A 15,839-nucleotide genomic window follows, 5' to 3' on the forward strand; every position below is an offset into this window, starting at 1 on the left:
GAGTGGCTTGGCGACTTAAAATAGTTTTAAAATGGCGGGGGGGGCCCAGACACTTAGGCTGTATGGGGCCCCAAAATTCCTAATGGTGGCCCTGATGGAATGCTACAAATACATTTAAGTAAGAAGTTCTTAATATTTCAGTCTGACATTATGTGATATTTTCTAAATTAACATTTTAAATTGGTGTTTTTTAAATATTCTTTTCTTGTCAAGATTTTATCCAGCGTAGTGTTGCGCACCAGTCTCATTTGGAACGGGAATAACTATTATTTTTCAGAATATTGTATGGCAGATAAAATATGAATACAGTGGTACCTCTACTTACAAACTTAATTCATTCTGTGACCAGGTTCTTAAGTAGAAAAGTTTGTAAGAAGAAGCAATTTTTCCCATAGGAATCATGTAAAAGCAAATAATGTGTGCGATTGGGGAAACCACAGGGAGGGTGGAGGCCCGTTTCCTCCCAGGAGATTCCTATAGAGGCCCCACGGAGGCTTCTCCCTGCCTTTTCCAGCCTTGTTTCCTCCCAGGAGATTCCTAGAGAGGCTCCACGGAGGCTTCTCCCCACCTTTTCCAGCCTTGTTTGCTCCTACGAGATTCCTAGAGAAGCTCCACAGAGGCTTCTCCCTGCCTTTTCCACACCTGTTTCCTGCCAGGAGATTCCTAGGGAGACCCCACAGAGGCTTCTCCCTGCCTTTTCTGGTTACAGTTCCAGAGGCTCGGGTTTGTAAGTGGAAAATGGTTCTTGAGAAGAGGCAAAAAAATCTTGAACACCCAGTTCTTATCTAGAAAAGTTTGTAGTGCTTTTTAAATTATTAGATTTGTTCTTACATTGTCTTTGTTATTGTTGTGAGCCGCTCCGAGTCTACGGAGAGGGGCGGCATACAAATCTAATAAATAATAATAAAAATAATAAAAAGTAGAGGTAACACTGTACCTTATCTTTAGAAGATTTAGCTTTATATATTACTTATCAATGCTAAAAATTATCAGAGTGAACTGAGAAAAAGGCTGAAGACATTTAGCCTTCTCCCTTTTTTATAATAGCTACAAAATGGACTTATATAATTGGCTAATGTCATGGCCCAGGACTCAGACTATGATTCTGAAGAAGCTACTCCAACTGAACGAATGAAACGTCAGACTTGGGAGATGCCAAACCAACAGTCAAACCGGCTAATCAAACACAGGCACTTATGAAAACAGTTGGACTAGTCAGATTATGATGTATGGGCTCCAGTCTCTCCTTCCTGTGAATACAGTGGAGAGCACAACAAAGATGCTCAGTGCTGCTCCTTGCCAAGAAGGAAGCAAGGAAGTAAATCTACAGCTGGTGGTAACCTGCTTTAAAAGGTGGCTCCGACTCATGTTCCTCAACTGGATTTTCTGATTTCCGCTCTGATGTTTTATTTCCGTGAATCATGCTCAGGAAACTCTGACCTTCAATTGGCTAAAAAACTTGAGTTGTCTCTCTGAATTTTGGCATGGATTTTGACTAGTTTTCTGTGGGCTTCTGTTGACAGCAAAACCACCCAGGCAAGGTTTCTTTCCAAGAAACTTTACATTTCTTCACTTGTCTATTATTTGCTTAGTCTTGATTAAATTGTTTTCCTCACCTAGCAACTACGTATAAGAGTGTGAGAACTGAAACGGAGTTTAGGTGAGTTATGGTTTTCATTAAGATCTTCCTAGCCTTGGGACATGATGATATTATCATAATTGGCACCAATAGAATTATTTTTATACCTAAAACATCAAGTATCTCATAGCTAGTACATTTCATTGGCTTTGTTTCTTTTTTTGAGCCGAAACTAGTACTTTTTTCTTTCTTTTAAGACCTACACCCATCAATCTAAGGCCACTTTTAACTTTTAGTTCTGTTTCGCTCACAATACCCTATAGGTAGAAAGTATTTCTAGAAGCAGCATATTCCTATATTTCAAAGATGGATCAATGTTGTATTTCCTTTATATAAAATATAGGCAAGATGTAGCCCAGTGGTGGCGAACCTACAGGTGGCACGCGGAGCCATATCTGCTGGTACGTGAGCTGTTGCCCTAGCTCAGCTCCAACGTGCATGTGTAGAGAAGCCTTTGGAGCCTGGGGAGGGGGAAAAACAAGCCTACTAGGCCTGCCAGAAGTTGGGAAACAGGGCCTCCGGGGGGTGGGTGTAGCTGTTTTTGCCCTCCCACTGAATTATGGGTATGGGCACATGCACGGTAGCGCGCAAGCATGCTATTTCTGCACCCAAGGAAAAAAAGGTTCGCCATCACTGATGTAGCCTTTCAGATATTACTAGACAACTATTTTTATCATTAACGCTGGCTGCGTTGGTTAGCATTGGTGTAATCTGATATGGTTTGTTTTTTTAAAAAAAACATGCTGATTTTAGAAATTTGAAGAAAGATTCAAATATGATAAAGTTGCATCACAAAAAAATTCCAGACTACTTTATTCTAGCCCTTAGGCTTTGCTTGCACAATGAAGATTTAGAGATTATTTTAGGTCATTAGATTAAACTGATTTAACAAGCTCCTAACTATGCAAACAAGAAATTTCAGAATTCTTTTTATTACATTCCCTTCCTGACTATGTAAAGAATGTAAGCATGCCATATGCAATTGTACATTCTATTCACAACAAACTGCAAAGCTATCTCCCACACTTCTACTGCTGTGTTGCCACTTGCAGCATTGTTCATTCTAAAACACATGTCAACTCTTTGAATATGTGAACACATATTCCTTAATTATATTGTGCATTATAAGTCAATAAAATATTGTACTATATGTTGTGGTTAGCTCTGGCCCAGCTCCTGCCCCAAGGACTGTGGATGTGGGGGAGACATCCACATGCTGCAGGCCTGTTTTGCCCCCCCATGGAATCTGCTGATGAAGGCTCCTCTGACCAAGAAGACATGAGTGACAGGGAGGAGGAGAGTGTGGCAGACAGCTCAGAAGGAGATCAATTATCTCGCTCCTCCTTGGATTCAGAACAAGAGTTAATGATACAGCCACGCATGCGGAGATTGATGCATAGGCAACAACAACTGAGAGATTATTATCAAAGAAAATGAGGCCATCTGTGGTTGGGTGGGGCTGTGGTGATTGGTGAGGCAGCCTGTGGGTTTGGCCATTGTGGAGGATTATCTGATCATTGTGTTTCGTGACTGCTTTACTGACTTTGACCTTTGTGTGCTGATTTTTCCCTGCTTTGAAACTAAACCAGAGCAAAGTGTGTTTCACTTTGTGAAAGAAGGACTGTGAATTACGTCACAGCTGCAAGCTAAGTATCATAGAACTGATAAGGGACTTGTACAAATTACCAGTTTGTTTGGAGACGAGTGCTCTTTGCTATACAAAAAGAGTGCTTAGTTTAAGTGAATTTTCATTATAAAGAACATTGTTTTGAATTTTCAAACGTGTGTGTGTGTCTGAAATTTGTACCTGTGAATTTTTGGGAGAAGTCTACCAGAGAGCCCGACAGACCACTATATAAATGTATGCTCACCAAGCAGCAGTTGTCTTTGAAAAAAAAATACTGAAAAAATGCTGATGCAAATCAAAGGAAGTCCAGTGAAAATCCTACATAGGTCTTACAGAGTTTTAACTTATCTGATTAATATTCACACAAAATGAGAAAAAACCATGAAAGACAAAATGAAGAGGAACAAAATGGATGGGAGGGGGCTGAAGTAGCTTAGATAAGAAATGACTTCTTCTTCAGTTTTGTTGCAGCAGAATATTGGAATAAGGAGTTGTGTTTGTGGAAAGAAATTGCTACCGAAGTTACTTCAAGTAAACATGCTTCTATATATCTGATTTGCACATGTCTTTCTCTGGACTGTACCCAAACTGAAACTTGAAGTGATTAAGAGCCAATTCATATACACACTGCATGAATTGCCTCTTAATCACTTCAAGTTTCAGTTTGGGTACAGTCCAGAGAAAGACATATGCAAATCAGATATATAGAAGCATGTTTACTTGAAGTAACTATATATAGTATATATATATTCAGCCTTTGCAATAAGAGCTCCTTTGGATCAACTCCAAATAGAAGCATCTGATGCCTTCTATTACCTTTTGGAGAAGCTCTTATTACACTTTCCAATTAAAGTTGGAAGGGGAATTCAGACTAGCATACATAAGAATTATTCTGTTAACACTTAAGTGCCAAGTGTTCTGGATGAAGCAAGATGAGATACTACCGTGTTTCCCCGAAAATAAGACAGCGTCTTATATTAATTTTTGCTCTCAAAGATGTGCTACCTCTTATTTTCAGGGGATGTCTTATTTTTTTTCTAGTGAATTGTATCCTGTAGCAAAAACTTGTATCCTGCAGCAAAAATTTGTATCCTGCAGCAAAAACGCATCCAAACACGCAGCCGCATGTTGGATGCATGTTGGATATGTTTTAAATCTGATTGATGCAGCGTTTTGGGATGCAATTTATGGACAGCAGTGTTATATATGTTCTGTTTGGGAATGTTGTGAAACGAAACGTCTCCTACGTCTTACTTTCGGGGGATGCCTTATATTAGGCAATTCTACGAAATCTCTCCTATGTCTTACTTTCAGGAGTGACTTATTTTTAGGGAAACAGGGTATGCATAGGAAAGATCATGCCCCCTCCTTCTCTGACCGTTAAATGTTATGTATGGATGTGATTGAGTAGACTGATTGTTTTTTATATAATGGGATTTTAGTTTACTGTTTTTAACTATTAGATTTGTATACATATTGTTTGTATTGCACGTTGTGGTCCTTGTCCTTACAAGTCTAATAAATAATTGAATTGAATTGAAAGAGAATATGTGCAAGAAGAAACTTGCAGCCGGTTCTGATATTTTCTTAGTATGCTGAAACCACTGGTATTTATTTATGACATAGCTATTGATTCTCTCCAGAATGAAAACATCAGAATTACTTACTACACATTCATTTCTTTTAAAAAACAGAAATCTCCAAGCATTACACATTTCAATTATACCCTTATTTTAAATGGCATCTTCACAGTCTTCGTGGACCATAATTTTGTTGATCAATGAGATTTATTTGAAATCCCAACATATAGATAGTCTCAACCATAATTTCAAGTGGGAAACTGAGCATCCTTTCCAGGGTAAAATAATAAAGGCAAAATACGAGGGTCGCCCAGAAAGCAATGCACCCCATTTTTTTTCTCAGCCTACAGTAATGGTATGAATGTGAAACTTTAGATATACAGTGATACCTCGTCTTACGAACCCCTCTTGATATGAACTTTTCATGATACGAACCCAGTGTTTAAGATTTTTTTGCCTCTTATTCCGAACTATTTTCACCTTACGAACTGGAGCAGCCGCCTGGATTTCCCTGAGGCTCCTCGATTCCCTTCATTTTTGCCAGCGCTGCTTTGAATCCCAGCGACAAACTCCCCCCTTCCAAACTGCATGTGGAAAAGACTCATGGAGCTCAAGAGAGGAGAAAGGTGTGGGAGAAATGAGCAGAATGGGGTGGGCAAAAACAGGAGGGAAAGAGGAGAAAGGTGTGGGGAAAATGAGCAGGACAGAGTGGGCAAAAATGGGAGGGACTAATAGAGCTCAAGAGGAGAAAGGTGTGGGAGAAATGAGCAGAATGGGGTGGGCAAAAATGGGAGGGACTAATGGAGCTCAAGAGAGGAGAAAGGTGTGGGGGAAATGAGCAGAATGGGGTGGGCAAAAACGGGAGGGAAAGAGGAGAAAGGTGTGGGGGAAATGAGCAGAATGGGGTGGGCAAAAATGGGAGGGACTAATGGAGCTCAAGAGAGGAGAAAGGTGTGGGAGAAATGAGCAGAATGGGGTGGGCAAAAACAGGAGGGAAAGAGGAGAAAGGTGTGGGGGAGGAGAATGGGGTGGGCAAAAACGGGAGGGAAAGAGGAGAAAGGTGTGGGGGAAATGAGCAGAATGGGGTGGGCAAAAACAGGAGGGAAAGAGGAGAAAGGTGTGGGGGAAATGAGCAGAATGGGGTGGGCAAAAACGGGAGGGAAAGAGGAGAAAGGTGTGGGGGAAATGAGCAGAATGGGGTGGGCAAAAACAGGAGGGAAAGAGGAGAAAGGTGTGGGGGAAATGAGCAGAATGGGGTGGGCAAAAACGGGAGGGACTAATGGAGCTCAAGAGAGGAGAAAGGTGTGGGAGAAATGAGCAGAATGGGGTGGGCAAAAACAGGAGGGAAAGAGGAGAAAGGTGTGGGGAAAATGAGCAGAACAGGGTGGGCAAAAACGGGAGGGACCCATGGAGCTCAAGAGGAGAAAGGTGTGGGGAAAATGAGCAGGACAGGGTGGACAAAAACGGGAGGGACCCATGGAGCTCAAGAGGAGAAAGGTGTGGGGAAAATGAGCAGGACAGGGTGGGCAAAAACGGGAGGGACTAATGGAGCTCAAAAGAGTAGAAAGGTGTGGGGGAAATGAGCAGAACAGGGTGGGCAAAAACGGGAGGGACTAATGGAGCTCAAGAGGAGAAAGGTGTGGGGAAAATGAGCAGAACAGGGTGGGCAAAAACGGGAGGGACCCATGGAGCTCAAGAGGAGAAAGGTGTGGGGAAAATGAGCAGGACAGGGTGGACAAAAACGGGAGGGAAAGACCCATGGAGCTCAAGAGAGGCTCTTTTCACCTTGCTTCGTTGGGACTGCCACCTCTTGCCACCTCTCGCTGTCCCTCCCTCCACTCCATTTGCCTCAGCTTAGTCTGCCCCCTCCGCCGCTTTTGTTTTTAAAGCCTTAATGTTTTGGATTTTCCTAATGGGCTTGCACGCATTATTGACTTTTCCGTTGATTCCTATGGGAAACATTGTTTCATCTTACGAACTTTTCACCTTACGAACCTCATCCCGGAACCAATTAAGTTCGTAAGATGAGGTATTACTGTACATTATTTGAATTGTCAGGAGTGCATGTGTAAATTTTCCGTTTCTTCAGACATAATAGCGTAGCTGCAGCGGTGTTTCAAAATGGCATCTGTAAGTGATGTATATTACAAGCAGCGTGCCATCATTGAATTTCTCACTGTGGAGAAAGAAACTGTTGGGAACATTCACAAACGTTTGTATACAGTTTATGGAGAATCTCCAGTCGACAGAAGTATGGTTAGTCGCTGTGCACATTTTGAGGATGACGAAGAGGTGATTCGCACAATGCAGAAATGGCTTCATGACCAGAACAAGGAGTGGTACGGACAGGGCATTCATGCCTTTGTGTCTCGCTGGAGGAAGGCCATACAACGGGACAGAGATTACATTAAAAAATATGGCGTGTAGAAAAAACACCATTCTTTGTTGTGTGTAAGTTTCATTGTGTTCAATAAATAATTGTTGAAGAAAAAATGTGGTGCATTACTTTCTGGGTGACCCTTGTATAAATCCAGAAAACTAGAAAATTCCAAAAGCTTGAACTTCAGACAAACCAGCACTCAAGAGACACATAGTGAGAAACCATATTTAAGTACTACTCAAAAGAGAGTGGGGGGCAAAATTAAAACAACACATCCTTTCTGGTAGTCAACACTCAGAAAAGTAGGGATTAACATCAGATAAGTGGAAAACAATGCCCTTATCAAATAACTAAAGGAGAAAACCACATCCCTACCAAAAGTGGCAAGGCAAGCTACTATGTATAAACAGAGTAAACTCTATGATAATGTTACATAATTGGATAGGTCTGCAAGCAAAGAAGAAGCTCAGAAAGCACCAATGACATCCCAGTTTAACATTGAGCTACCCATACATTTTTCTCTTTTATTGGAAGTGTCTTTGCAAAATATCAGAGATAAGTGATATGAGACCAATAACCTTAACATTTACTTATGATGTACAAGGGACTTGCAGGTTTACATTAAATTGCACATGAAGGTGCACTTTTCTTTAATCCAGTAAAGAACGAAATAGTAATGTTTATTATAAATAATTGAGATGCCACTAAACACAGTTAAACACACTAAACTGACAAAATGTAGAGCTAGTCTATTTGTGTTGAATTCTAAATGTTTAAAGAACTGGCTTTATATGGCAACAGATCACCAGCTGACCATAATAATTAAAACCAAATCACTGTTGTCCTTCCTATTCACTCATCCTCCCTCTGGTATCTTATTGTATCAAAAGTAATAAATAAACAAGCCTCAACAAGCAATAATTTCAGGTTTTGTTGATGTTGTTGCAAGACCAAATGAAACCTGCCAAGAAGAGGATGGGGAGTAAGCAAATAGTCACTTATATCTTTCAGACATTTCTTGATGCATATAAAAGTCTCAATCTGGAACAGGCTTTTTAACAAAGTGCTGATTTGGACCTGGGAGGCAAATCTACAGTGTAGCAAATGACATAGGTGAACACAACTAGACATCTTGATCTTGAGCAGAAGAGATCTAACAAACCTGCTGGCCAAAGGAAAAAAGATTTTGGGGTTCTCCAAAATTATTTTTACTAAATCCCAGGGTTTGTACTTTTAAAAATATGGTTGTGTCTATAGGTAATGGCTAAAGTTCAACCCAACTTCAACCTGTGAAATTTTAAAATAGTTCTCCATTGCATAACATAACTTTTTGAAGAATTGGATTCAAACAAATTATATATGCTTCACCCCAGGTCAGTGTTTTTCAACCAGTGTGCCGCAGCATACTAATGTGCCGCGAAACATGGTCAGGTGTGCCGTGAAGCTCAGCAAGAGAGAGAAAGAGAGAGATAGAGAGAAAGAGAAAGAGAAAGAAAGCAAGAGAGAGAGAAAGAAAGCAAGAGAGAAAGAGAGAGAGAAAGAAAGCAAGAGAGAGAGAGAGAAAGCAAGAGAGAGATAGAGAGAGAGAGAAAGAAAGCAAGAGGAAAAGAGAAAGAGAGAGAAAGAAAGAAAGAGATGCAGGGAAGGAGGGAGAGATAGAAAGAGCAAAAAAATAGAGGAAAGAAGGGAGAAAGAAAGAGGGAGAGATGGAGAGAGAGAGGAAGGAAGAAAGAGAGAAAGAGGGAGAGAAATAGAGCGAAAGGGAGGAAGAGAGAGAGAGAGAGAGAATTTTTTTATCCAAACTTTTTTAGCCCCCCACCCCCACTCAATGTGCCCCATGATTTTGTATATGTAAACAATGTGTCGCATCTGAAAAAAGGTTGAAAATCACTGCCCTAGGTGATTAAATACTTTTTAAAAAACTGTCCCCCAATTCTAGTGACTGAATGTAACTGAAGCAACTGAAATGGGAGAGGAGGAGTGTTACTCAATCTACCAGATGTGTATCTTCTTCCACTATGCAGGAACCAACCAGTTCTCTATTCTCTAGTTCAGTGTTTCCCAACCTTGGCAACTTGAAGATATTTGAACTTCAACTCCCAGAATTCCCCAGCCTGCGTCCGCTGGCTGGGGAATTCTGGGAGTTGAAGTCCAAATATCTTCAAGTTGCCAAGGTTGGGAAACACTGCTCTAGTTTGCATCTTGTGGCATGCTGTGAAGGTTCACAATCTAGCAGCCTTTCTGAAGGAAAGGGAGACTGATTCTAATCATTCCCTGGACAGAGAGTTACTTGATAAGGAGAGGAAATTTGTATGTGTATCCAAATAACTAAACTGTATAGCCTTATTCTGTGAACACTTAAGTTTTAAATGTTCCATTGAAACTTACATACACAAACTCACAAATGTGCCCACATGCAATTGAACTATAAAACTGACACATGAAATAAACAAACATGTTAGTCATACTTTACAAAAATGCATGATAGTAGAATGTATCATAAGCAAACACTGCTTGTAATAGTCAAGTATTGTAAATCAGAGGTCAATTGTAGAGAATGCAAGTTCCAGATCTCTCTCACTAATGCCAATCTGGCTGGGAAAACTGTGGGTTATAGTTAAACACTATTTGGCACGCCATAGTTTCTCCATCCTTGATGTATATAATTCATCAGCACAAAGGACATTTCAGAGTCTATGAACAGAGCTTTATATCTGCACATTAGCCAAGTACACATGACAGCCAGCGAGATTAAACAGAATCACATTCACATCCATACAGGAAATTAGCAAAAAATAATGTTTACAGTGAAGGAATTATTGTCCTACCCTGGAAATCTTTCCTTGCCCTTTAAATTATTCCAACCCAAGTATTCAGCAATGTGGACACAGGCAACTATTCTTGCACTATTAAGACGGCAAGCAAGCGTAATTCTTATCCTGATAAAACTCATAATCCTGCAACGTTTTACACATGAAAAGGAGGGCATTCCTATGGACTATTGCAGCAAAGTTCTGTTTTTCACCTCACTGATCCGACTGGAGTTTTAAAACATTCGCGCACACTTACAGGCTGTCCTCCTTTAATGGGTAAGTTTGCGTCTGCGTGATCTCTCTTGCTTCGTTTACTTCTAACTTTATTTTATTTAAAAATAAAGTCTGCAGAATTTATTGCAAAACGTTAACTTTAGACGGGTTTAACCCAATAGGCATGTATCCCGCGGCATGTTTTCGAATAAAATACATTTGGTAAAATATATTATTGCGTCATAATAAAATATATTATGCATTGTTTTATTATATGTTGTGAACCGCCCCGAGTCCTCGGAGAGGGGCGGCATAAATGGCCAATTAATTAATCAATCAATCAATCAATCAATTAGTTAATTAAATTTCAGGAACAAAGTAGGGGAGAGCGTGTGAAATATCGCTTCGCCTAAGCATCCCTTCGGCGCCCGGACACGCGTATACTGTAGTTCACACGGGCGCGTTAACACCCATCCAGCAAAAAATGACAGCAGGCGCGGGAGATCCCCGCCTCACCTTGTCTGCAGTCACAGTAGCCCCAGTCAACCCTGCCGCGGTTGTTTCGGTAGAAGCACCAGGGCCTGCTCCTGCCGTCCGGGTTCCTGCAAAAGTTGCGCTGGCCGCGCAGCCCTTGACCCCGCGGCGTCCGGTCCAGGAAGGTGGGCACCTCCACCCAGGGCAAACACCCGGCGCCGAATTCCGTGACGTTGACGAAGCGCCCGCCGTTCCTCGGGCAGACGCCCCCACCGGCGGGCTGGTGAGGGTGGAACGGCGGGGGGCGCGACGGCGGCGTTGCCGAGCCCAGGCCCCGAGAGACAGCAGACCAATAAGACGGAGAAGAAGCGAAGCGGTTGGCCGAGGAGCTGCCGGCTTTGGGAAGCCGCCCGAGAAGCAGCAGCAGCGCCGCGCCTAGAAACAGACGGGCGAAAGCCATGCTGCCAGCCGCGCGCGGTTTGCTCCATCGCCCCTCAAGCTGAGGAGCCCGGCCGGGAAGGCGGAGGGCGGAGCCGCGCGCCGGCGCCCGCCAAACCTTTCCCACCTCCCGCCGGGAAGACGCGCCCCCGCCTTCGCTCCAGCTGCCCTCACCGCCCCCCTCTCCTCGCTCGCAGAGCCCTCATCCTCCTACCCCCCCTTTTTTTTCTTTTGACTCCGGCTGCAGCGAAAAAAAGCCGGAGTCGAAAGAAGTGGAGGGGCGACGAAGGCTTTCAACGCACGGGACTCCCCATCCTAAGCCTGCTGCGCTTGAAGGGCGTAAGCAAGCGCTCCCCTCAGGCGCGTTTATGCGCCGGGCAAGCTGACTCTCCTCTCCCCCACACACTCAACTCGCGCGCGGGAGAGGGTACTTTTTATTCAGGTTTTTCCGGATTGCTCAAATGTACTGTGGGCGAGCCTATCCGGTGAGCTCGCCTTACATCTGCTGCCGTTCTTCCCCCGCTCTTTCCGTTCTCTTTCGCAGCCCAGTTGAGCTCTTCACGGCTCCTCAGGACCGGTAGAAATTCAGCGGGCACAGATTAGGTCTGTTTCTCTGTAACCGCTCCTTTGCGCTGAGGGGAAAACAACAAAAACTCGCATAGGGGAAACTGCCAGCCTACCCTCTGTTGTTACCTCAGCTCAGTTGTTACCTTTTCTCTTTAAAACCATACGCGGTTTGGAAATGCGAATGGGAGAGTTTGTCTGTGGAGATTCTCAGTCCTTCGGATTCATGGTTGTCCCAAATGTGCTTTTTTTTTTCAAGAGGCAGTTTAGGCTTTCTGGTTTTTCTTCGAAGACGTTTCGCTTCTCATTCGCACAAGAAGCGGGGCGTTCTTCAAAGAAAAACCAGAAAGCCTAAATTGTCTCTTGAAAAAAAGCATTTTGGGACGGTTGGTTACGGCAGTGTTTCCCAACCTTGGTAACTTGAAGATATTTCCCAACCTTGGCAACTTGAAGATACTGGACTTCAACTCCCAGAATTCCCCAGCCAGCGAATGCTGCCTGGGGAATTCTGGGAGTTGAAGTCCAGATATCTTCAAGTTGCCAAGGTTGGGAAACACTGGGTTACAGAGCCTATCTAAAGGAAGCAAATGCTCGGTGACCGGGCGTCCTGAGCCCGGCGGGGAAGCAGAAATGGGGTCTTTTTGAGGAACTCTTCGGGCCCCCGCTGAAGCCGAGGGTGAAAGATTTGCGTGGCCTCCGGGTGGCTACACCCGAACTTGGAATTGGAGCGCTACCGCGCCGCGAACCGATATTTTAAAAAACCTGTGCTTAACCAAGATTTTGAGAAAAGAACAGTTCTGCTTTTGCCTTTCTGTGGCTGTATCACAGACCTTGACTCCCCAAGCCAGTCAGTGAAGGATGTTGGAGGCACCTTTTTGGTGAATCCAGGTTAGTGTTGCCCTGGGAACTCAGAACAAAGTTGATTCAATAAAATATGGGTACTGATGAAGCTGGGGAAATTCATCCATCCAATCTCCACAAACTAGAAATAGCCTACCGTCTATGTCCTATTGTCCTGTTGTCTTTTTTTATCATTACTTTTTACTTATGTTTATGCAAACTACTATCCTATACAAGTTTGACAATTAAATTAAATAAATAAATAAACTTGGCCTAAGAGGAGTTTAAGTAGCAAAGCTACTGCAATTAATGGAATACAGTAGTGCCATCTTTCCTCTAAGGCTGAATCAGCAGAAAACAACTGGCCTGGCATGTGCTGTCGGCACAGTGTTTTGATCCTGCTTCTGTTTTTCTCCATTTCCGTTGACATGACTTTCCTCCAGAATAATGGGCAACCTACCTAATAGATTCATAAGCAGGGTATGTGAGAGGAAGGCTTCATGGTGAGGACACAGCAGAAAGATGTTGCCCAGGCATGATTGTACTGTGTGTAAGTTGAAGTGAAGTAAATTCTAAAGAGTTTCATAGCCTTTGCTTTGTTGGTGGCTACTTTCATTGAACCAGCAATTGCAATAAATGTAAAATATTCATATAAAGGCTTTTAATTCTTTTTTCTCTATAGAGGCAGTCCTCATTTAAGCAACTGATCAGTTATGGCAGAGATTAAACTTAACTTTAATCACAGTTATTACCTTCATAGGACCATTAAGCACAGGGAAACCTAAGTAAGACTATAAGTACAATCATGATTTCCCTTAACCTCTTTGTTTAACAACCAAGTTGTCATCCCAATTGTGGTCATTAAACAAGGATTACCTGTACTTTCAAAGATATTGGTTGCTGATCAAGTGTTGGTTATGACCTATAAAGCCCTTCATGGCATCGGACCAGAATATCTCCGGGACCGCCTTCTGCCGCACGAATCCCAGCGACCGATTAGGTCCCACAGAGTTGGCCTTCTCCGGGTCCCGTCGACTAAACAATGTCGTCTGGTGGGACCCAGGGGAAGAGCCTTCTCTGTGGGGGCCCCGACCCTCTGGAACCAGCTCCCCCCAGAGATTAGGATTGTTCCCACCCTCCTTGCCTTTCGTAAACTTCTTAAAACCCACCTCTGCAGTCTGGTATGGGGGAACTGAGACATCTCCCCCTGGCCTACATAATTTATGCATGGTATGTTTGTGTGTATGTTTGTTTTTAAATAAGGGTTTTTTTAGAGACTTTTTAATATTAGATTTGTGATATATTGTTTGTATTAGTGTTGTGAGCCGCCTTGAGTCTGCGGAGAGGGGCGGTATACAAATCTAATACATATATATCTCACATGTTTTTTTTGCTGAATTTGAAAATTAAGGGAGACTAGGATAGATCTATTTCGGCTTTATTTTGGCCTCATCAGCTAGTCATACCCACTGGGACTTGAACCTGCAACCTTTGCCTTGTAAGGCAGAGAATTATCCTCTAGGCTACAGTATCCAATCCTTTCAGCTCTGCACCAGAGAAGGGTTACATATATATATAGTCAGGCAGGCACCATGTTAGTTGGGGTCTTTGTCCTGCCACACTTTATGCTATTTTAAAATGTATTCTTTGCTGTGAGAATTTGGAAGGGTCATTGCATGAGGGATGTCTACATGTAGCCGTACCAAATTCCTTCTAGATTGTCAATGTGATGGACTTGGGGGCATGGGGATAAGGGTTTGAACTTTATAACTGGGTGGAGAAACATGGAGTGGAGAAATCTCTGGGACTTCAGATTCAGTTTTCTCCCAGATGTGCCACCATGGCTGTGTTAATAAATTGGAACTTTGAGGAATACTTTGCCTCGGACTCTGATTTAGTTTTGGATGCTATTTGGAACCCTGACACATATTTTCTAACTTGTAAAGTGGTTATTGATACTATCTGCTTCCATACTCTTGACAATAAGGTTCAGGAGGGAAGTGTTTTTAATAGGAACGTGAACACAAGAACAAGGGGGCACAATCTGATGTTAGGTGGGAGAAAGATCAGAAGCAACCTGAGAAAATATTATTTCACTGAAAGAGTAGTAGATGCTTGGAACAAACTTCCAGCAGACGTGGTTGGTAAATCCACAGTAACTGGGATAAACATATATCCATACTAAGATAAAATACAGGAAATAGTATAAGGGCAGACTAGATGGACCATGAGGTCTTTTTCTGCCGTCAGTCTTCTATGTTTTTATGACATTGCAGCCGAAAATGCTGCCCCAGTAAATGTTCCTTATTGTTTCTTGTGTCTTTCCTTACATGCTGCTGCAAACTTACTCTTGTTCCTTGGATATATAGTCCCTAATGGCGTACCAAGAGCTGGTGCCTTAGAAATCTCAGATCTTCCTGTTTTAACCCTGCAAGCACAGTAAATCACCATGTATTTTGTGAAGAATGTAGTTAACTTCTTGGGGACCGTTATCTTTAATTCAAATTGTTTCACATACATATTCATGAATTATCAATATTTAATTTTATTTTCACTGTATACAATATTAATATATATACATTATATATATTAATATTGTATATTAATATTAATAAGTCTTCGGAGAGGGGCGGCATACAAATCGAATAAATAATAATAATAATAATAATAATAATAATAATAATAATAATAATATAACGTCCAGTGGCATCCAGGTCATTCCAGCAGTCAGCCAAATATTTGTTTATGTGCTTGTTCACCTTTAAGTTAGTATTTCCTCCTGGTGCCTGCCAGGAAAAGTCCCTGCAATTTTCTTGGCAATATTTTTCAGAAGTGCCATTATCTCATTCCTAGGCAAAGACAAAGAGTGGCCTAATGTCACCAAGTTGATTTAGTGCTTAAGGCATAATGAGAACTCAATTTCTCAGGTTCCAGCCTGGTGCCTTAATTACTCTATTATATTTTTAAAAAATAAAACAATGATTGATTAGTTGATTTATCAATTTATTTTGAAGATCCTACCCAAAATCTCAAGAATGTATACTCCAAAAAATTTTAAATGTGCAACAAATCCAGATTTCTATATAGACCTGAAACTGTTAACAAAATCAGATGTGCCAAAAAATGAAAGTCAATCCAGTATATCAGTTTTTAGTCCACAATATGATGAGATGGTCAATATGGCACAAAGTCAGAAATAATTTTACAATTAAAAAAAAACAACATCTGAAGATACTGTAGGTATTCCAAAGATAAGAATGGATTCTTCTGT

General features: G+C 42.0%; 1 protein-coding gene across 2 annotated transcripts in view; it reads right to left on the reverse strand.

Moving 5' to 3' along the window:
- The window catches only part of PRSS12 (serine protease 12), a 55,277-nt gene extending 43,799 nt beyond the window's left edge, over window positions 1–11,478 (reverse strand). The window contains exon 1 of one of the 2 annotated variants that reach the window (XM_070756624.1): window positions 10,769–11,478. In XM_070756624.1, coding sequence (XP_070612725.1) covers window positions 10,769–11,186 — 418 coding nt within the window. In that variant the 5' untranslated portion in view covers window positions 11,187–11,478. The remainder of the gene's footprint in view (window positions 1–10,768) is intronic. The other variant, XM_070756625.1, reaches the window with a different exon arrangement.
- Between the last annotated feature and the right edge of the window lie 4,361 nt (window positions 11,479–15,839).

The sequence above is a fragment of the Erythrolamprus reginae genome, chromosome 7, assembly GCF_031021105.1.
Source record: "Erythrolamprus reginae isolate rEryReg1 chromosome 7, rEryReg1.hap1, whole genome shotgun sequence".
Classification (NCBI taxonomy): Eukaryota; Metazoa; Chordata; class Lepidosauria; order Squamata; family Dipsadidae; genus Erythrolamprus; species Erythrolamprus reginae.